Source organism: Cupressus sempervirens, chromosome 6, assembly GCF_028749045.1.
Source record: "Cupressus sempervirens isolate cs-2001-9-10 chromosome 6, ASM2874904v1, whole genome shotgun sequence".
Lineage (NCBI taxonomy): Eukaryota > Viridiplantae > Streptophyta > Pinopsida > Cupressales > Cupressaceae > Cupressus > Cupressus sempervirens.
Window position 1 is genome coordinate 54,899,846 of NC_143123.1, and position 24,442 is coordinate 54,924,287.

Consider the following 24,442-nt stretch of genomic DNA (forward strand, 5'->3'; position numbering starts at 1 on the left):
GAATTCTCTATTCCAGAGCTAAAGCTGGTCTTCAGGACATGCTTTTGATATTTGCAGACTCTTGCCTCAGTGGGATTTAAACTCATCATCAAACATCAGCACTTACCACTAACCACATACCAAGAAGCTAATTCATGAAGCAAACTTGCTTGGACCTGAAATTAAAACAGTTATTTGTTTGTTGATTTAAATTTTATGCCCTTCATTCAAACATTTGTCTTAAAAGACTCTATGGTGTGAATTTGCTTCTCCTGTGTCTGGGTTCCAGAAAAACTTTGAAGCTACTTTTAAATCAATTAGCTAATTTCTTAAAAGAAAAAGGATTAGCCTATCAGTAAATTTTGTATGAAAATATTACACAATAAGATTTGCAGCAATTGCTAAAATTAAATTTTTAATGTGTTTCCTTCAACATTAATATGCATTTGGTTCTCTTCTGAAATAAAAGGATTCACCAATTATTCTAACTACAATTTTTTAGATTATTTTCACAGGTTCTCATATTCTAACATGGATCCACCTATCACTTTGTTCAATCCGCTTTATTCTATGCTTGTGAAAAATATTCCCTCCTCTACAATGTAATTATAAAGATCCAAATATTTACCTTAAAAGAACCTGCATCTTTTGATTCTCTCGTCCATTCCAACCCAAGCCGCTTGTTAAAAGTCTCATATGAAGTCTTAAGAGTATCAGCTCCATAGACCTTCTGGGACATCGAAAAATTCCATGAATTGGTTCTTAAATCATAGGCCGGCTCAAATGTCCGGTCCCCTTGATGAACATAAGAGTATTTCAGCTGCCCACTCCCAGTCATAAAACTGTAGTTAGCTGAGAGCTTGTTCGATGGATCAAATGTCAAACTGCCATCCAACATGGTCCTGTTGGTCTTTTGAGCATGTATGTATGTCATTTTCAATTGTTTGCCAGAAACTTTTGCAGAGCTGATGAATTGGAACCTTGCAGCCTGAAAATTGAATTGCTAATAGATTATGCATAAAATTGTGCCTCGCTTGGAAATCAAATCGAAAATAATTAAGGTGCAAGTGTACTTTAACTAGAACCAAATTGCAGGCAGATTATTTAAAAAGAGCATGATTTGAATTGAGATCAAATTGCACATATATTATGTGAAATGGCATGTCCTAAAGTGCAATTAATTGACATGCCATACAATTTCAATTCCCATTTAATTGGAATGTGTCAAACAGTAAAAACATATATTTCTTGAAATTCGAAAATCAAATCACATGTTTATTTAAACTATTCTATCTTCAGAAACAAACTTATAATCAAATTTTAGCAGATTATGAAAAAGAATGTATCCAAAAATCCCCAAAAGGGAGCAGTTAGCCCATCATTTATCATATATTCATGCCTCAGCCCTTGCCATAAAGAATATTGTGGTTAATAAATTCAAAGCACATAAAACAGAGGAGCAAGCAGGAGAAGAACACAGATGTGCATCAAGCAGAAAGGAAAAAATGATAGCAAGGGAAAGAGATGACATGTGAAGAATGTGCAGAAGCGAGCAGAGGCCAAATTAACAAAGCAAGAAACAGCTAGTAAAGGTGAGTGAAAAAATCCCAAAGACAGTCATGGAATATGAAATTGGAACAGAAAAAAACAATGTAAGAGGGGAAAAGAAGAAATCCAAAATCTGAGGGGATAAACCTTTTATTCTCAGCAGCATGCAAAATTCCTCCACATAATCATACTGTCGTGGAATTGGTGGGACCTCAACATCCTTCCCACCATAGATTACTGAAGCAGCGCTAACTACGAACAGATAAATTGGATATAATAGTATTCGAGGAGATAAAAGTGGATAAAGGGACTTTTGACAACATTATCTACTGGATATGGAGACCAACCCAACACTCTGTTGTTGACTTTGTAAGTGTTGCATGGGAGCAGGTGATAATATCATAATAGTATTCAAGGAGATAAAAATGGATAAAGGGACTTTTGACAATATTATCAACTGGATATGGAGAACAACCCAACACTCTATAGTTGACTGTGTAAGTGTTGCAAGGGAACAGGTGGGTCTGTACATTGTCTGGTAACAGCAAAGTTGCAAAGGAGCACTTGTGAATGAACGTAAAAACTGGCAAACAATGCAGTTTGAACTCAAGATCTTTTGATAGGAGATTCACAGTAAGCAGTGAGTACAGCCCATCTTCAAGGCAAAAAAAATATTTGCTAAGATGCCTTAACAACCTTCGTGGACAGAGTACTAAGATGCTTTAACTAACTTCATGGACATAGAGTATAGTAAGTGTGCAGTAGAAGGAAAATTCAATGTAGTTCTATATCCAGCTGAAAATTCAGCCTATTCGTATTATCACAATCACCTCAAGACCTTGACACTTTTATAGACACGGAATTAATTGAAGTCAATTCAAACCCAGAGGTGTATATTTGGTCAAAAATAAGACTTGAAACAGGCTTCTAGCAGAAATGACATGTAACTTTTTGCTAGGTAGTAATTGGATTCAAGATCGTATCTTAAATGAATCAAACAACATTCTCTTCTCAAGTTCAGATCATTGCCATTAAATTCGACAATAATGGTGGAATCAAGGCTAAAGAAGATCCAGTTCAGGAGAATCACTAAACTAGAGTATCAAGAAGCAAAGTCCCAGGAACAAAATGGAACAAAAATCTTCAGAATTGCTCAAAAGATATCAAATATACAATTAAAAGAATTGAACAAAGAAGTCTTTGGCTAAGTTGCCGAATTGTGTACAGGAACAGGAATGGTTATGTGGGTACGAAACGCCAGTATGGCAGAAATTTGCTTGGGGGTTGGGTACGTTCATACCTATATAATAACATATGTAATGCAAAAGAATCTTTAGCCTCGTGGACAATAAAGTTTCTTTCTTTCAGATATATGTATGTCTGTGTGAGCTAAACAAAGAAATCACTATTAAAGAAATCAAAATAGAATCTCATGATAGACAAGCCCAAAGTTCACTAATCAGCAGTGTAGGTCTTAAGCATATCAAAAAGACCAAACCAGAAGCACTAAATATTTCAACATCTAAAAACATGAACCCTAGACACACCCACAGAAGATTCATTTCAGAATCTGATTCCAATACAATTCGTACCTGAAATTGCCTGAAAATCCCACGATTCAGCATATTAGGTTTTTGTGACATAAATAGTGGAGTAAGAAACAGTGTTACTTCAAAAACCAATACCAAGAAAAGGATTGATAGATAAAACTAAAACAGAAAGACATAAAAATCAATGGTGCACTAAAGTTATTAAACCACATTTTGTTATGGGAAGATATCCATTTGGAAAAGAAAGACGGAAACAATCCAATTAAAGAAGGGTGCTGAAATACGAGATACATTCACAAATCCATATTTTGTGGAGAAACTATAACAGGATAACAAAAACCACGAATCCAGGAGGTGATATGATTCAAGATAGAGAAATGATCAGAATGGAAGCAATTAAATATTTCTAAAATCTTCAAAGGCTGAGGCATAGCACTGAAAATTTGAAAATTAAAGAGGAAAAATATGTGGCTAAAAAGTGAAGATGAAACCGAAGGGTAATGAAGGAAGTAATCAAGAAGGCATTGGCACAATTGTCTTTCAATATCTAAGAGACAAATTGCCTGGTCCAAAGGGTTTTCTCGGAGCCTGCAAAAGGAATCGTAAAGCAGAAAAATCCTAAAAGAGCACAACACCACTTTCATTGCATTGATCGCAAAAAAAATCTTTTTTCTTCACACTTTTAAAAACTCTCAGACAAACCTCACTTTGCAATATGATCATCTATATTGTTAATTTATTGCTAAACAGACTCAAGACAATATTAAGATTGATCTTGGAAAAGTAATGGTATTTGTGAATGGCAAACAAATATTGGGTGGTACAGTTATGGCTCATGAAGAGCTCAATTTTATGAAAGGCTGAAAGTGTGGAAGAAGATGGCTATGAGTACTAAACTAGAAAATAACAAAGCCTTTGACAAAATGAATTGTTTTTTCATACACAAAATGATGGCAAATAATGGGATTTTACCCTGAATGGAGTGGTTGAGGAGTGAGTTATTCACAACTATATTCTTGTCAACAAGGAATCTATCAATTTTTCCAGTATCTCTGGAGGTCTAAGGTCATAATGTCATTGAGAAGTGCAGTTATCTACTCTAGTCTCCTGCAAAGCCATCTCCAACAAGTTTAAGAGTAAGGACAGTTGAGCAATAGCTGATCCATTGCTTCTTCTGCATTTTTAAGAAGGGCACAATTTGACGTTCCTTCAAATCCTTTTCTTTTTAACCATTCTATCATGATTATTCCCCATTGGAATGCAACCCAAGCAAAGACACCTGCTTTACACAAGCATTGTTTGTTCAAACATAGTTTCACTTGTAATTATATCCTTTGTATTTGTCTTTTTTCCATGACTCTGTATCCTTCCTTTGTATTGTATTCCCCTATTTTCGATTATATCCATATCAACCTATCTTGTTTAGGCCTGAACACTACCAGTCTCTCACTCAAAATTTGTTTCAGCCGGGGCACCTCTTGAGATGGTAAGGGAAAGCCAATTGAATTCTTCCCTTGCCAACCAATTGATGGGTGATTCTCATTAATTTCTATATAATTCCTTACTTTGTCTCCCCACATCTGCTAATAATGATTCTAGATCCTTCTTGTATCCATATAGTTGTCAATGGCTAGTAAGCCCTTCTAGGAAACTTCCAAAATAGGATCGATCTGCCATCCATTGTGTCCCAAGAGAGGCACTCCCAAGGGCTGATCTGCAACTGAAGATGAAGTTCCCCCTGAACGCTATTGGAAGGTCAGAGATCTAAACATTCCATATGCTTCTGTCATCTCCAAGTATTTATGTTGCAAGATTCCTGCCCATTTTAAAAGTGGCTCCTTGTACATTTTCCATGTCAATTTGGCCCCAAAAGTCTTCTTCTCACACACTTGATTTCTTACTCCAAAGCCCCCCTTTTTTTTTTGGTCTACTAAGTTTTTCCTAGGATATCCTTGCCATCTTCTTTTCCTCCATCCCTTGCCAAAAGAATTTACTCATCGGCTACACCAGTTTTGAATTAACACGTGGCAAGTGTGAGGCAAGACAACAAATACACAAGAAAAGCAAAATATTACTAATTAGAACATGACTAATCCCACCCGCCCAAGATAGCCATTTTCCTTTCCACGAGGTTAATCGTTTTTCCATTTTTTTTAGCAGGTTCCATAAATTAGTTGGCCACAATCCTTTATTCAATGGTAATCCTAAGTATATGCAGGGTAGTTTGTCTGCTTTATAACTAGGACACTTAGCATTTTTGCCTCTTTTCTAGGGTCCACATTAGAAAAGAAGACCTCAAATTTGTTTTGGCCAATCTCTCACAAAGATTTTATTGCATATTATTGGAGAATTTTCCTCGATTATTAAGCTTCCCTTTTCTTCCCCACTCCAAAACCATTGTATCATCAGAAAATTGTAGGTGAGTGATTGCAGGCAATCCACTAGCAATTTGTATTCCTTCATTTGACTCTTCCAGCTAGGCCTCCCTAAATTTCTTCTCTAAGGCCTTTGCCATTATGATAAATGGGAAGGGAGACAAGGGGACTCCTTGCCTCAAACCTTGTAAACTCTCAAAGCATCCTCTCGAAGAACCATTGACAAGAATAGCGAATTTTGTGTTGGAGGTGCAATAAAAGACCTAAATGATCCACTGTTTACAAAATCCAAAGGCCTCTAAACACTTACATAGAAATCTTCAACCTACCTTATCATATGCCTTCTTTATATCCAACTTAATGAGCATACTTGGGGATTTGTTGGATTGGATTTAGTGGATCGCTTCTTGTGCAATCATCACTCCATTTAAGATTGACCTTGCTAGGACAAATCCAGTTTGATCTTTTGAGATGATCTAAGGAAGAATAATTTTCAATCTGTTGATCACTATTTTAGCCATTAGTTTGTACATCGCATTGTATAGTGATACAAGTCTAAATTCATCCAAACTTCAAGCATTCTCTTTCCTAGGAATTAGAGATATAAAAATATTGTTGATCTCTCTGAGAAACCCTCCTCAATTCCTTGCTTTCCCTAGGGCCTCTACTAAATCTTCTCCCATTATATGCCAACATTTTTGGAAAAGCCAGCAGGGAAACCATCTGGGCTTCGTGCCTTATCTGGGTATACCTAATCTAAAGCAACCTTTATCTCTTCTCTCATAAACTTCCTAGTAATCATTTTGTTCGAATCCACTATCACAATTCTTGGTATGTTCTTTATAAAGTTCTGTTGATTTCTCCAATTCAAACCCTCTGAATTGTTCAAAATGGATTGAAGTATGAGACTGTGTGTTTAGTAATTTCTTTGGGTTCCATATTACTAGTCCATCTTCTTTTTTAATCCTGTGATTATTTTTATGTCCCTTCTTTGCTTAGTTGCATTAAGGATGAAGTTTTAGTTTTTGTCTCCCTCTACTGGCCATGTTTCCCTAGATTTATGTCTCCAAAATATGTCTTCTTTAGCTAGGATGTCTTCATGTCTTCTCATTAATTCTTTCTCCTTATAATATTTCTCCTAATCCATCCCTTCATCACTTTAGGTTTTGGGTTTCCATTTCACTTTCAATCTCCTTTTCAACGAAGATATACTTCAAGTTTTCTCTATTCCATTTTGAGAGTTTTTGCTTGATGAATTTTAATTTTGCTTGAGGTTTTCTCTATTCCATTTTTTCTGCAATATGACTAAATCCTAACCTCTTGTCGTTTCATGTGTATGCCCCTTCCCTTGTTTCAATTTCCAACAAGCTACTTCTTCTAACCCATTCCATAAAATCTAGTTGTGACTGATTGGCTCTCTAGATTCCTCCTTGTTTATCTGATAGGCATAGGATTGCAATAAAATCTGCTGTAATTATTGTATGTGGAGCTGGGAAGGAAGCAAGAAAGAAGTCCATTCTTCCCAAAGTTCCTTCATTCTATCCTTAGGGATTGGCCTATACATATTTATCAGAATAAAGTTTTGCTACCACGTTTTTTATGTTCCCCCAATTCAACTGTTGCTACTGGCCAATTCTTCCAAAGGCATCCGTCACGGTTTCCAAAGGATAGCAAGTCCACCTAAGGCCCCTTCAAATTGGATCCATTCTAATTCCCAATTGCCTAATCTTGTGTGTAATGAGTGAATGTCTTCATTAGTCAATTTTGTTTCTTGTAGCAATATAATATCAGCCCTTGGTACTTAGAACTTGACCAAGCATTGTTTGTTGTGCGCATTTAAGCCCCTAACATTCCATGTTAGCAGCATCACGGCTCTTAAGGAAGGATGTCACCCTTCTCTCCCTTCAGTAGTGATGTGCTTTTGGCTTGGTCTCCTACATTACCAACTTTAGACCATAGTTCAAAAAAGGATTTTCTAACCTTTCTTTTCTGTAACAATTTTCCATGATTTAATTTATTCTTGTTTTCTATATTTTTGAAAAAGCCTTTTGTCATCTTTCTCTTCCTTCTCCTCATCATCCTCTTCCATTTCCTCATTTCCAGATAGTGTTTCTTGATCAGCGTCCTTCATTTGATCCATATCCAAGATTTTCTTGATTGGCTCATGTTTTTCCTCAAGGATGTCTTTAGTTTCTATTTTTGAGGCATGAGAAGAATTCACTAATTGCCTTTATTTCCAATTTGTCTCCTTCCTACCTTTGTGATATCTTTGCAACCTCTAGGATTTCTTGCTTTGATTGTTTACCAATCGTAGATACCCTCTCCTAGGTGTCATTAATAACTTTCTTAGTACATAGTTCTAATGCATTATCCTCGAATCCTATTCTCTTATCCGCAATAAGATTCATGCCTTTTCCCTTATCCTAATTTTCAGGACTCAAAATCTCAATTCTCCAACTAATCTCTTCTTGTAGGCCTTCACCTTCTTGCTTGAGGAAAGTTAACTCTTCCTCATAATATGTTTCTTTCTCTTTGCCCAGAGCTTACTCTGCTAGAGCCTGCCCCCCAATAATATCTATGTTTCCCCTACCTATTTCCAAGGATCCCAAAACAAGTTTCATTATTTCCCATTTGTGATCTACTTCATTGTCTCGCATTGTCTGCTCAAACATTTTGAGCTTTCCCTCAGATTAGAGATAGGAGCCATTTGTTTTTCCCTATCATGGTCCTCTTCACATGTGAACAACTTGTTATGAGTCCTAACCCTAGGACATGCCTCCCCAACTTTCTTTTCAATCAAGTTCAATTTTTTGGTTTTGCTTTCCATATTTTGGGATTATCTCCAAGTTATCTAGACACCATAGATCACTATCTGGGTCTACCAGAATTTAAGCCACCAGAATTTAAGCCTCGCCAAACTTCTCCAAGGCTCCTATATTCCAATATTTTGTCGGTAGATTGCTTAGTTTGACCCATTTTGGCCCATTTCCCTATCATGCTCCTCTTCACCTATGAACAACTTGTTATGAGTCCTAACCCTAGGACACGCCTCCCCAACTTTCTTTTTCAATCAAGTTCAATTTTTTGGTTTCACTTTCCATATTTTGGGACTATGTCCAAGTTATCTAGACACCATAGATCACAATTTGGATCTACCAGAATTTAAGCCTCCCCAAACTTCTCCAAGGCTCCTATATTCCAATATTTTGTCGGTAGATTGCTTAGTTTGACCCATTTTAAAAATTATTTAGGCTTACGACTTATTGGATTGAGATTTGATTACCAATCTATTCTATTAAAAGTAAAACCCTTAGATAACATTAATTTCCCATAGAGTAGCTCTTTCTTTCGAAATTTATCAATATAATCAATAACAAAAAAACATTTTCAAGAGCTTTTGCACTTATCCATCTGCCATAATGTGATGTCCACCAGCTAATGATTTTATAGGCCTAAGATTTTCCTCCAAACCATTTCATAGAAATTTGTATTCCTTAAATTGTTCGACAATTAGATCTAGGGATTTTGAAAATAATCATTGCTCTTATATTTTGTCGAATGGCGAAAACTCCTTACCTAATGGCGAAAACTCCTTACCTTTATTTGCTTTTTCTAAGGTTCAGCTTTCAAAGGGCAAATTGGTATATGACACTTTGTTTTTGAAATCTCACCTTATCTGCAATATGATTTCTACTTCCTTAAATCGGATTCCTCCATCTTGAAGATCCTTTATTCTGTTCTAACCTCCGCCTCTAGGTTAATGAATCTAGCCATTCTTTTCTTTGCAAATTTGGTTTTGTTCCTTGAGTTGAATCTAGTCATCCTCTCCTGCTTGGCCTCAAATTCTTCCAAGCCCATCCCCATTCCCTAGCTCCTTCCATTCTACCATTTTTCTTGTCCATTGTGTTTTTGTTTGTTTGTGGCTGACCAAATTCATGCGGGATTGTATTTGCTCCAGTGGCAAATTCAATATTATAGAGAACTTTGAATAGTGAAGCTGCCAATATGACCTACCCACTTGTCCATCTTTGTTATTTGTATGATTTCAAAGTTCTTACATTTTTTTGCATCGCTATTAGTATTCTATCTAAAATTATATATTAATATTATTAGGTTCTCCAATTTCCACTCATAAAAGTGGAGAAGACAATAACAACCTTCTTGTAAAAAACTCTTCACTCAAAATTTTAAAAAAAGGTACAATGACCCTTTTGGAATATTCCTAAGGTTAACCTTGCAATAATAATATTTACTTGAAATGAAAATAGGTTTGTCAAAGAAAAATAACTTATCATAACTCAAAATCAATCATATCATGAATTTTCTAGATACACTTATAAATCTAATATATTAGATTGTTTTGACTCCTAACTCAACAGCGGCAATATCAAGGGTTTTTGTCCTTGACTTGCCAAAAACGTGAAAGGGTTTTCATCCTTACAACTCATTGTCTACCATGGAGGTTTGTGGCCTTGACTAGTTTTGAGTTTCTGTCTAAACTAACAAAGAGCAATAATGGTTTTTGTCCTCATCCTCTCATGGACTTGGATGGGATTTCATCCTTCCTATTTGAAAGACACTTTCTCAAATACAAAATCAATTGCTTGATGTGTTTACCAAATTATTGTCAATGGCTTTGGCTTATTGATATTTCTCGTTGAATTGACAAGTCAATGTTTGAAATTACTTTGAATAATTTCACACTTAAATGGATTGTTGATATGTTTGATGGGCGATTCCCTTTATATCCATTCCTTGAAGGAAACCAGCCTTCATTGCTTTCATTTAACAGTAAAAATTATTTTCAAAACTAATTGATTAGCTATTTTCTTCCTTTGTTAATTGATGGATACATCATTTCTTGGTTAGTTGATTCCCTTCTTGCTTTTATACATTTAAATATTTGATACTTAAATAGTCATAAATCTTTAATTCATGCCTATTGACCATTCATTAAACTCAATTATTTTTTATATTATTTATATTTTATTTTCATTTTTTAAATGTTAATTTATTAATATTTATTATCAAAGCTACCCAGGGAGATGTTCCCAAGCCCATTCAACCCATCCTAAAAGTGACGACATCTTGGGGATGTAAACTAGTTGTTCCAAAGTATTAATGTTTGAGTTTTGGTAATCTATTTGACTTTGAATCTCATGTGAACTTTCATTTTAAGTTATTTAACATAAATATTATATGTTAAGGTTCTAGAATGTATATATGCATACTTTATCCATGTTTTCATATATCTTACATTTTCTATATTTTATATCGTTGTCCCCTTTGTCGTCCCCTAGTCGCCCCCTAAATTGGCTCAAAGAATCAAGGACAAGGAAACGCATCCCCCTCTCCTAAAAACTTGGGATAACATAATTTATTATTGTATCACATTTCAAACGGAGTTTTTACAAATGGTGGTAAAAGTTTCACCACAAATAGGTGCAGCATTCTCTCCAATTAGAATATAGCATCATATAAAGTAGACTTGACTTGAGAAAACAAACACAAGTCTTACCAAGTCAATATCTTGGTTATTGAGCAAAACATTAAAGCTATCACTCAAATGATACTTCTAGTACAACATTAAAGCTTTGTCTCAAGCAGATGAGGTGTCATAAAAAAAGTTGTCCAATATGTAAAACAAAGTGGTTTTCCCACTTTCCCTCTAGATCACTCAGGATATGTAACACTAATATACTTAAGGCTAAAAGTGGGATAATATTTTTTGTTTTTTATCATTTTGTATTTCCTAGCTACACTATGTCATCTAGATGATGGATTAAGCAATCATTTTCATTTGTTAAATTTGAACATTGTGTCATATTTTTTATCAGTGAATGCAATTTTGCACTAACTAATAAATGTTATGAGCTTCACTAAATATTTATCTTGTCCAATATATTTATCAATCATTTCAACATTTCATTACCAAGTTTGACAGAAACAACTAGATTTTAAGATTTTTATTAGACCAATAATCACATGCAACCATCACCATCTTCAGCATTTAGCCAAATCACAGAAGACAAAAAGTTTAAATATATTTGGTTAGTGCACCTTGAAATAGTGTTGCAAGAAAGACATAGCAATAGGTAAAACCTAGATATATTTGGTTAGTGCACCTTGAAATAGTGTTGCAAGAAAGATATAGCAATAGGTAAAACCTAGATGGTAACAAGAAGCATGAATATTCCAAGCTCAGGAAAGCTGATGATTGTGCTGAATCTGCCAAAAAGAAACCGTTCCATAAAGGAGGTTTACTTCTTAAATTTTAATCAGCTAAATTTTTTAGATTGACACATTGATTTATCTATATTATTTACAGCAACCACTGCCCCACCCCAACAGCTGTCCCCAAAGTCCAGAGATTTTTTTCATACCCAGAATTTGGAGAAGCGCTACTTTTTACTTGAAAGAGGAACGTAAAATCTGGATCTCTGTACCATGTATTTTAACAATCGCTGGAATTTATCTTTAGAAAGAAAGAAAAGATCTTCATAGAGGATCTTCCTAAGGATAAAGTATAGCAAAAAGTTGTAGAACTGTGCAGAAATCCATATCTACTTTGCGTCCTAAATATGGAAAGGTCTACTTTGCCTCCTAAATATTGAAAGGTCACCTCAATTGATGCAGGTACCCTTAATCGCTGGAAAAGAATCTTTGATGAGATCCCTAATAAAGGCAATGGGAAGAAAACTACTAAAGGGAGGAAAAATCCATGAACCTCCAAAAAAAGGCACTTAGATGTTAATTTCAATAGTGCTGCAAAAGGCAATCCAAGCCTGGTCAATGCAGTCAGATACGAGAAAGGAGTTTTGATACTAACTTACATGCAGCCTTGGCAATCTCCATAACAACATTGTTGAGGCAAAGGCACTGAGAAAAGGCTTCTTAATTGCCAAAGAGAATCAAGGGGCGAGCATTGAGCTTGAAAGCAACTCGGAGGAATTTACTAAGTGCACTGAAAGTCAAAATTTGAGAATTGGTCGTTAATGAAGATTGTGGCTGATGGCAAGAAGCCAATGTTGAAGGTGAATGTATGAAGGTGGCAGCATACCTGGCCAGCCTTGCAGTAGAATAAAACAAGGAAAGCAGGAGAACAAATATTGAGATGACTTTAAGAAATTCCCATTTCATATATCTTCCCAATAATTATGTGGATATTATCTCAATCTCCTCTGCGTAAGTGCATGGTCGAGAATAATCATCTTAATATCTAGAAAAATATGCTTGGATTCTACAGGCCGGCTTGAACAAAAGCACGTGAAGGGTCACCCAGTTCAATTTTTAAACAAATCATTGAAATCAACCATTTAATGAATGTGTAAACTGTAAACCATATAAAGAAAGCACATTCATGGATTCTACAAATCAACTAATGTAGAACTCTCATCTCGCCAAATAGTCTTCTAAATCAGTCATAATAAAACGAAATACACATTTCTGAATTCTACAGATCAATTCAACTTAGAGCACACGATGAACTCCCATCTCAACTAAAATTGTCTAGACCAGAAATCTGTACAACTAGATACGCATTAGTTAATTCTATAGACCAATTTGATTTAAAGCATACAAAAAGACACATTAGTCATCTAACTAACAAGATATAGTCGTTGTTTCTACAGGCCATTTGACCTAAAGCACGTGAAAAGTCTCCTCTCACCTAGTAACTTTCTAAACAGCCGGGTAAGCCTTGCACAGATTTTTTAAATTAAACCTTAAAAAAATACGTCCCCTAAAATTTCGACATGACAAAAGTCTTGCAATTTTGTAACCTGAATCCAAACATTTTTTAATTAAAAACATTAAAGTTTTTGGAAGGGGCAAGCCCTATACGGATTCTTCAATCCACCCCAAACATTTTTTCCCCTTCAAATATTGAAAACATTGAAACCGGAATCTTACCTTTTGGGGCAGATCATAATCAATCATAAAGAAGCCAGGTTTCTCCACGCCGAGAACAATACCATCCAAGCAGGGGCCTTTGACAAAGGTGGCATCAGTGCATGTGGTCTTCAATTTCAGATCTCCAACATTCACTGAAACTGTTGCAGAGGCAGCTCTTGCGTGAACATCATATTTGCTCTTGATGGAAGCCTTGGTTGCCTTTCTTAGGGGTTTTTCAGGTGGTGCAGTTTCCTGTGGTGTATTTTCCATATTCCCCAAAATGGCTCTCTCTTCAGCGACTATATGAACAATTTCAGAAGATATGGTCTATTTTTTAACCAGGTATCAGTTCATCTCAGTTCAGCTGATGAGAGAACCAGTCACCGCAAACGTTTGGCTTCAAGAAAATAGAGGATAGCACCCACCAGATGGATTTAAGAGAAAAGACGCTAATTTGACTACGGTAGTTGAACTTTTCCTATTATTCGTTTCCATAGAAGATTCCCAACCTTGTTTGATTAGGGTCGTTTGGTTGCTCAAATAAGCATAGGAAATTAGGAATATGTTTTGTATTTTTTGTTTGGTGTGCCACATTGGAATAGGGCACAGAGGAATACATATTCTCATTTTACCCCTAAAATGAGCATATGTCCATTCCAAAAAAACCCTGCTATTGGAATAGTTATTTCTATTCTCAATCTGACTTTCTCAAATTGTATAGCTTTTTCGGATCTATAGTAACGCAGGTTAAGGAATCAAACCTTTAATAAGGCATTGACAATCAAAATTCCCCATGCAAGTCTCTTTGCAATAGCACGACACATCCCAATCCAAACAATGACTACCAACAACGGTCTCTCCATTCTCTCTAGCTTGCCAGCAATCAATAGACATTAAGTTGATCTAGCATACTAGGGAGACATTGCAGACCCGACTTTCTTATGCATTCTCACAATTTGTCAAACATTATCATTTTCAGATATATAAACGCGTTGGTGGGAGCCATTGGCTTTATTCTGCTGGACTTTTGTGATGTCCCTTGTCAGAACATTAGTCTTATAAAACCAAACCTTTCATATCTTTCTCCATCTCTACATCTTGGTTATTTATAATACCTTTTTTAAAAAATTTAAATCATTTTTTGTTGCTAATTCTCCTCATGTCTTATCTCAATGTAAGTATTCCTTTATATATTTTACTATGAGAAAGGATGTGTCCTTTCATATTAACTTTATTATATTAATAATGCTATTATGTTTGTTATTTGTCAATATTATTAATACTAATATTAAATTAATATTATCATACTTATATTATTATATATGTAAATCATATGATATTATATGATTCAATATATTTATTTTTAATATTGTTTAATCACTACTTGAATATATATTTATTTATTGCATATGATAATATTATAATTCTATGTAATTTGTTTCCATACTTTAATATTACTATTATAATTTATATGATATTTCTATTAATTGTATTTAATATATATATATATATAATAAAAATAATAATATTATTATTATTATTATTATATATAATGTATTATAATTTATATTTTCATCTTAATATTATTATACTATTTATATACATTATCCTTTTAATACTGTAAATTTGTAAGAATTTGCCTTAGGGCAAAATTCATCCAGGAACTAAGAACTCAAACACAAGCACAACTTTAGACCAAAAAAAGAAAGTATGATCAAAATGACGATATATTCATTCAATATGCCTTAAGAGTACACTAGGAGTGTCTGTATATAAAGGCCTCTGAGATACGTCTAGAATGCCTCAGAATCAGCTACATGATAAGTCATACAACAAGGCACATGTCCACTAGATATGGGTTATCCTCCATTAAGCATGAAAGTAAATGTGGTGATGAGAGGATAAGCCTACAAGAGTATAACACGCAAATCAGTGTTGTAGACAACATGTGCAAAAAAGGGAGTGTGAATAATTGTGTTGTCTACATGACAACTCAGTGAATGGTGCAAACTCCAGTGTTGTAGACACCATGTGTTGAAATAGAGTTGCGTACTTCTGTGTTGTCACTATGACAACTCAAAAAGGCGCACAAACTCCTAAGTGTCTCTCAAAATAAAATAATAAAATAATGCAAAATAATAAAGTAATGCATTAACCTAAGTAAACTTAAGTAAGTGTAAATAGTAAATACGTATTTACACCAACACCCCCCCTTAAGTGCAACTGAGGGGAATGCCCTTAAGCTTACGAAAACTAGCATGAAATGAAAGATGGGTCCCGGCTACTAGGCCATGTTAAGTACCCATGTACATAATGAAATGCAATCTCTCATAAAGTGGAGAAAGAGGGAAAACCTCATGGGAAAAACCTTCTCCCAAAAAGAGAGATGAAGAGGGATGCATGGATGGATGGAGCAATCAAGACCCCACCATTACGACATACATCTAGTATATACAAAAGTGAAGAATGAGAAGAACAGAACCTCATAAGAGGAAAAAGTCCCCCCCATAAGAAACAAGAGGAAGAGAGACAAGGTAGTCCCCCCCCCCCCAAAATGAAGAATTATTGTTAGTGAAAGCTGCTCCAAGGAAGAAGCTAGTCCAAGAGTGCAGGATGATGTTCCTCCCCTTTGGAAGAAGCAAAGGCAAAGGTACAATCCTGAAGATGTATGTTGGTCCTAAAACCTGCTCAAGTATCCATGTGTTGATGTTGATGATCACCCCTTCCAACTATGCTGAAAAAAATGAATGTAGATCTCGCAAGGATGTTTGTTGAACCTGTTCCAAAAAAACCAATTGTCTCCTCAACTGATAAAGAGACCTTTGAAAACTACTATTCATAAGGATCCACAATCACGCCAACCTATGAAGATTGATCACGTAGAGAATGGACATGAGGGTTAGAGTGAACCCTTGCAAAAACTGTAGAAGGATCACCTTCATCAATGAAAAGATGTAAATCATCAAGGTTGTCTCCCAAATCTGTGGTGTGTGACTCCACAAACAAATCTACAATGTCTGCCATGTAGTCATCAACTGAAGTTGAAGTTGGAAGACAACATGTACCATGTTGTGTTAGACCTTTCACTGTGGCGATATAAGCATGTGGACTATACTGATGATGTGACTTCTCGCTGCAACTATCGATAAAACCCCACATGTTTGAATCTATTAAGCACTATCACTAGTGGTACTATTAGTTTCCATTGTGTATGAAGTGCGGAGAAGATTAGAGGATAAGCTGGGTGAACTTTCCTCAAAGTGAACATCCTTCTCCACAAAGATCTTGTGAGTCTCTAGATCCATAAGTTTGTAAGCTTTAGCATTGTCTTCATATCCAATGAAAGTACAAGGCCTAGATGATGGTGCCTTGCAACCCTTGGAAGATAGGTTTGCCCATGCAGGACAACCAAAGACTCTGAAGTGACCCACAACTGGTTTTCTGCTGCACCATGCCTCAAAAGGAGTCTTCTCATCTAGGGCATTATGAGGAGACCTGTTAAGTATGTGAGTAGCACTGCTAATGGCTTCAACTTCAAGTGTAGGATCGAGAGACTTGGCTTTTATCATGCAACCTGCCATGGTTTTGAGAGTCCTAATCCTCATAGTTGCAACATCTGTCTTGTGCGGACTAAATGCTGGTGGATTTTGAAGATCAATTCCCTCAAGTTTGCAAAAGTCTTTGAGTCTTTTGTTCACATATATGTTCTCATTGTCCACCCATAGAACCTTGACGGCTTTCCTAGATTTGTGTTCAACATGAGTCTTAAAGGCTTGAAGCTTATGAACCAATTCATTCTTATGATGAAGGAAGTAGACCCATGTGAATCGTGAAAAGTCATAAACAAAAGTAAGGATGTAGCGGCCTTGGCTGACTGAAGTCACTACAAAAAGACCTGCTAAAACCATGTGAATGAACTAGAGAACAATTGGTGCTCTAGAAAACTTCCCTTTATCATACTTCTCCTCAAGATACATATCTACTGAACGTGATGAATACTCACCCTTAGAAAAGTTGATGTTAGGTAGACCTTTGACCATGTGTTTTGAGCAAAGTTGCTGAAGAGAGCAGAAGACAAGATGACCAAACCGCTCATGCCATAATGTAGTTTGAGAAGTAGAGTGAGTCAACAAGGCTTGAGAAGGAGACTTAGGCACAAAGTGGGAGAAGGAATAAAGCCTCTTGTCATGATTGACTTTCCCCATTGCAACTAATGAATCATCTCTAAGACTGCACACCATCATTGAATCTGGAAGGAACTCAACTTTATGACCATCTCTAAGGTGAGTGATTTGGTAAACTAAGAGGAGATTGAAGCTAAGGTTTGGAACATAGAGAACGTCTTTGAATTCTCCATTGTCCATTTCTACATGTCCTCTTCCTTCAACTTCCATTTTAGTATCATCTCCCACGAAGATGTGTGGTACCTTTGACTGCTTCAATGAAGAAAAGTCTCCCTTTGAAGAACCCATATGGTAGGAGACACCTAAGTCAAGTATCCATTCTGAAGAAGAACTTAAATTTTCCATAAGTGCTTGCCCTTTTCCCTTTGAAGAGGTTGGAGTTGAATCCTTGGAAGTACATGGCACTTGAGTCTTGTTCTTCCTAAGTAGGTTTTCCAACTCATTGATTCTTTTAGTCTTGCAATGATGCTCATCATGATTTGGCTTTTTGCAATATGCACAAAAAAGTTTTTCCTTCTTTTTATTACTTCCCTTCTTATTGGAAGAAGAATTGCCTTGCTGTGAGGAGGAATTTTGTGTCTCAGATTGTGTTTTCTGCTTCCACTGCTTCTTGTTATTGTTGCTAGAACTCTTCCCTCCTTGACTTGATTGGTGCTCATCACTAGCCACCAAGGCTTTGGTCTTTGATGACTTGAGAAGTCCCAAATCTATCAAGTGAGATTGTTCAACAATCAACATCTCTACAAATGCATCAAATGAGGGCTTCTGGTTAGTAGTTCCCATGGTCAACTTGTGAGTATTGAAACTTAAAACAAAGGAAGCATACTTTGAAGGTAGCCTCTTCAGGATGTGATGAATCAACTTTTCATCCTTCATGGGATTTCCACAATCTTTAAGAAGTGCTCTATACTCATTGGCCTTGTTGATGTAATCTTGAGTTGTGTCAAAGTTCTTCGAATCCAAGAGAAATAGATCATCCTCAATCTAAAATCCCTTTTCTTCATCCACCTTACCATACAATGATTCAAGTTTATCCCAAGCTGATTTGGATTCTGTACAACTGGCATTGTGAAAGAAGAGATTTCTATCTACACAACTCTTGATAATTCCTAAAGCCTATTGGTCTTGTTTTTTCCATTCAATGAGTCCTTTAGCATCAGTAGGTTTGGTAATTGTACCATCAACATAAAGACTGTAACCTTTTTCCATTAATATACTCCAAGCAATATCTTTCCATGTAGAATAATTGTGTAAAGTTAGAGGTGGACATTTAAATGAACCCATGATGCAAAAAATGAAAAGAGCACAAAAGAGAGACACAAGAACACAATACACACCCCCCATTTTCACTCAATCAAAAGACCCTCCAAAAAAAGATGCCTTTGGCACTTTATAAGTAGTGTGTGTACAATGGGCCACTTGTCAAAATGAACAAAGTGGACTTTCTAATTTTTCTTTTACAATTGCCTTTTGAGGCCAAAATCTGGAACTAAGCACTATAGCTCAGATATACAACAATTCTGAAAAGTAATCAGAGCATTACAATGTAGAAAAAGTCCTAATTCTGAAAGTGAGAATTTTGTCCATACAACCCAGATTTTGACTACAGATCTAGAAAGTAGACAAAAAATAATGCACTTTCAAAAAAAAAAAACTTGTTTTCCTGTCCAGATGAGCCCATACGGAGCATTTGAAGTTGCAAAATGCAGGATTAAGTAGGTATAGTTGCCAAAAAATGCATTTTCTGAAAAATCCTTGCACCACATCTAGAAAAGAACATTACCACTAGAAATTTTGGGAAATTCTACCCAATTTCAAAAAAAAATCGCGCACCTAAATTGGAGCTCGAATGACCAAGTTATGGGCTCGCAAAGTTAGGTTGCCAAATCAAAAAGCAATTTGGAGAGGGGTCTGGAAGAAAAACTGCTATCTTAAATTTGACGGTCAAATGATCATTGCAATAGTTAAAAATTACCTGGGAATGACACTCATATGGGCATCAAATTTAACCTAGTGAAATGCTGACGTCGACAAAAAATTAGCACTTGAGGTGACATGGTAGCTAATTGGACTATCTGTATGGCATAGACGACATGTGGTAGTATGGACGGTGTAGATGTGGTAGAATTCATACAATGAGGTGGTAGTCTGTGTGTCTGGATGACATGTATGCAAAGTCACCTATTGATTGTGCGAGTCTATGTTGACAGGTCCACGTAGTTGTAGAAGTGTTCGCATTGGCAAATATAAAAGTGTTGTGTAGCATAGAGCAAGCGAGGTCAGAGATGCTACAATTGTTGGACTTTTACAATGACATAGAAGATTTATGCAACCAACAATGGGTTCACATGGCCGTGTACATAGATCTGCTGTCGAAAACTCAAGCAACTACCAGAAAGATCCACTACCGAGCCAGAGAACAAAACAGCAACCAGAAGCAAAAAATGTCGACATCGGGAGTGTTTTAAAACTACACCAAAAAAATTAATGCACCGAAGTCTATCACGCCAACGGGCTCAATGCAGCAGGCCGACAAAAATTTTAGGTGCCAGAGTTCAAATGAAAATCCCACATTGAGTGGTTAAGCATTACAAGTGTTTTTTAAAATGAAGCCTGCAGTGAGGCAATAACAAAGAGTCGCCAAAGGTTTAAGGGCTAGCTGGAGTATGCTTATCATGTCAGCCAATGAGGTCACCAGTTCTTGCCCACCGATGAGTATAAAAGTCTACTGAAAACCCTTTTTAATAAACCCACATTCGTGGGTATTTGAAGGAGTGCAATGTTTAAAACACTCAATGCAAAATATACAAACAACAAAGCCCACCGGAGATGGAAGGGCTAGGTCGGGCACCAAATTCTAGTGGAATGAAATCACTGATAGCTTTGGCCGCGGATTTGTGTGCAGACTCGTCAAATTGGAATATTCACCCTGTAATAAATGCCACAAAATATTCCTCTACGTAAGGTCAAGATCTGATAGTCCAGTACCTGCAACAAAAATTCTCTGCTACCTACCTAGAGGGCAAATTTTTTTCTTCAAAAAAATACAAATGAAAATGGCAAAGAATTTAAAATGCAGATATGAAAATTAATCAAATAGATCTATAAATGACTATACCTGAACTACAAATTAGGGCCTCCAGGTGTTGATTTGCAAAAAAGAAATTGCCTCATAGTCGACTTTGGCCTAGGGTAGCTGAGTTTATAGTTGATCTTCACCGAATTAGCATTCCAGAGCAATGGAGAGGTCAGATCTAGCTCTAGACACTCCCAATTTCTGTAGTACTCTAGATTCGGGCTGAGGTGCTGAAGCAACAATGGTCTCGAACGACTATGTGAAGAGAAAATCTCCTAGCTCTAATACCATGTAAGAATTTTCCTTAGGAAAAAATTCACCCAGGAACTAAGAACTCAAACACAAGCATAACTGTAGACCAGAAAAAGAGAGTATGATCAAAATGACAATATATTCATTCAATATGCCTTAAGAGTACAATAGGAGTGCCTATATATAAAGGCCTCTAATATACATCTAGAATGTCTCAAAATTAGCTACATGATAAGTCATACAACCAAGCACATATCCACCAGATATGGGTTATCCTCGATTAAGCATGGAAGTAAGTGCGGTGATGAGAGAATAAGCCTACAAGGGAATAACACGCAAATCAGTGTTGTAGACAACATGTGCAAAAAAAGGAAGTGCGAATTATTGTGTTGTCTATGTGACAACTCAATGAATGATGCAAACTCCAATGTTGTAGACACCATGTGCTGAAATAGAGTTGGGTACTTCTGTGTTGTCAACATGACAACTCAAAAAGGTGTGCAAACTCCTAAGTGTCTCACAAAATAAAATAATAAAATAATGCATTAACCTAAGTAAACTTAAGTAAGTGTAAATAGTAAATACGTATTTACACCAACAAAATTTTATATCTAATAGTTGTTTACTATTAAATCATATCTCAAGGTGAGGATATCACAACTTTATTCTTCACGTGCTTATTTGCTACAAGAGCTTCAACCTCACTCACAATTCCTCAATTTATAGGGTAAACAATGCAATTATGGTGATTTTTATGGGCGTTAGGATAATGGGTACCATCTCCTTAGTGCACCAAATATCCATTGATGCTAAATGTTTTCACATTTTTAGCAATAATGTACTAGACTGCTATTGCAGATAGTTTTGTTACTTGAGCATACCCAACAAATTTTAAAGAATTCAAACCCACTATGCCATTGCCAGAGGAATTCCCCACTGAAGAAGCTTGTAAGTAAGATTCTAGCAACTTTAACTAAATTATATTAAGAGCCAAATCATGGGTAGAATATCTTGTCATTAGTAAGCACTTCACCCCAAGACTTTCAAGAGGGGTTTTGAGTGAAATGCATCATTGTGCATATTTGATTTCCCCTCCAACCAAGTGGCAATTTCTTAGAGATTTTGTTGGCACGCACTCAAAGAACAAGAAATTTAAAATAATAGAGAGAACAAATTCTTATTCTACTTTGTCTAACCATAAAGAGAATACAAAATCATATTCTAGATTAACAATTATAGAATACCAATTCTAGATTAACGATTATAGAATAACAATTCTAGAATATCAATTCCTATCCCCGCAACCAAACGGGTCCTTAGGAAATTGATGCCTACCTTTCAAAAATGAACCACCTCTTCATAAGATAATTAAATTGTAATAGATTCCCCTAGATTAGAGAATTGATAACTTAAAAACTAATAATATAGATAAAATGAGTTGGTTATATGAAGGTTTTTTTTGGGGATTTAGCATGTGTAATTTTGTAATAGTTTACAAGTTTTTTTATATTTTTTTATTCTTGCCTAGTTATAGGTGGAGACTATAGTTTTCATGTTACTTTTGGCTATTAGTTTATACCTTGGAAATCATGGGAAGTCATTTTATCCTATGCTCCTTTGAAATTATTCTATTAAAACTAGTATTTTTACATTTATTTCTATTTTAAGATTGGTTGCTTTGATTTTTCCCAATGATCTTTTTCATTTTCTAACATCTAAAAATAGACAAAATTAAGGTGATCTTTCTTCACCCGTTTCTTCCATGCATCTTTACATGTGCTACTTTGCATGTCTTACTACTTGGAAACTCTTGCGGAAGGCAATTGTAGTGAATGTGACATCTTCATGAAACTTATTTAAATAAGTTCCATTCTTTAAAATTTTATTCTTACATTTTTATCCTGTTGAATTTGGGTTTGCACTACTAAAGGCTTTTGTGAATATCTAGCACTTTTTTCAGTGATAAATTTGATAGTGATTCAAGTATCATGGAGGTGATAAATCTAATAGCCCTGGCAACTCATTTTGAAATGGTGAATGCAACCCACGAAGGGGTAATCCTATTTCCTTGATCATTTTCTATTATTTCAACATGTCCATTCTTATACACATGAACACAGGAGTATGTTGGTTCAAGATCAATACCAATTATCGTCCCTAACTTTTTTGTTTATTTTGTCGTTATAACGGAGCTGACAAGAAAACCTGAGGGAAGAAAAGAAAAATTGAGAATTATATCACAATTTTAATTTCATAATTTTCCTATATATTTCCATTCTTTAATTGCATTCTACCTTGTATTGCTACCATAATTATCCCTCACAACTCTATGAATAAACTTTCATTGCATTGAATATCTTAAAAATAGAGTAAAATGCAGTTTGTTCATCAATAAATTTATCCAAGACGATTTGATCATTCAATTTAAGTAGTACACCAGAGTATCATTGGTGAATTTGAAAAACTAGATATTCATTAGGTGTGACATTTGCACAAAACATAACCGGAGAAAACTTGACTGAAGATATACATATCCCTCATTAGTTCTAGAATTTGAATCAAAGCTTATTGTTAAAGGTTAATTTACCAAAGCCTATAGAAAGATCCAGTGGAAGCAAAATTTTGTCAATCAACAATAAGAATTTGTTTAGGTTAAATTTACAAGAATATTCAAAAACATATAGAAGATTTCAGATAGGGCAACAATTGATCAAAATAAAAATGACTAATTTCATGTATCTCAGAAAAAGCTAATGGAAAAGCATGCACTCTTGACCACATCCTACAAATACTAGCATCACTAGCAATTATCATCTTGCAGTATGAATAGTCTAGTAAACAGAAAAACCTAAATATTTTGGCATAAAAAATTATCTACTAATTACTGCCATTTTTTGGAGGATTTTTGCCAACAACTTCTGTCATTTCTTTACATGTTACCCCTACTTCTGATACTCATGTTACCAAAGTTAATGATACCCAATTCTAGTACTTGAAGCCATGTGTCAAAAGTTATATTTCCTGAATTTCTCATGGTGTAATATTGTGTTTAGGTTCTATTTTTGGGGCTTTATTTTGATAATTAGTAGTTAAATTAGAAGTGTTGCATTGTGCAATGATGAGGGGAAACCCTTTATTGCTCAATTTGATTACAAAAACTTGATCAAAATTTTATTCAAGTATGACGATAATGAAGTACAAAGAGTTATCAAACTTTTACCATGTAAAATTATAAACAAGGATGGAAAACCTTATATTTGGGTAAAGATTAAGGATGGGGAAATCAAAGTTTTTCAATCTTGAGGAGATCAACATCATCATCTTGACTAAAATGAAGGAGATAACTGAGTCTTTTCTTGAGAACAAAATTAAGGATGCAGTTGTGACTATTCTAGGTATTAGCTTGGTTAAATAGGAGGCCTTTCGGATCTACTAGAGGAAAAAATTACACATTTTTTGAGCCATGTGAAGGTTTACTTCATAATTATTTAAATTTTTATTTCAGGTTAAAAATTGTTAGTGTAAATAATTAATTATTATTTACACTTTACTTAAGTTTACTTAGGTTAAAGGCATTATTTTATT

The 24,442-nt window shown here is 35.3% G+C and overlaps 1 protein-coding gene across 1 annotated transcript in view; it reads right to left on the reverse strand.

The window, feature by feature from the left end:
• Positions 1-13,746, reverse strand: part of LOC149551105 (outer envelope pore 24B-like protein) — a 48,328-nt gene extending 34,582 nt beyond the window's left edge. The window contains exons 1-2 of the mRNA XM_089786676.1: positions 13,364-13,746; positions 608-967 (exon numbers count right to left, since the gene is read on the reverse strand). Of these exons, the coding sequence (XP_089642802.1) occupies positions 608-967; positions 13,364-13,615 (612 nt within the window). The 5' untranslated portion in view covers positions 13,616-13,746. The remainder of the gene's footprint in view (positions 1-607; positions 968-13,363) is intronic.
• Positions 13,747-24,442: the final 10,696 nt, after the last annotated feature.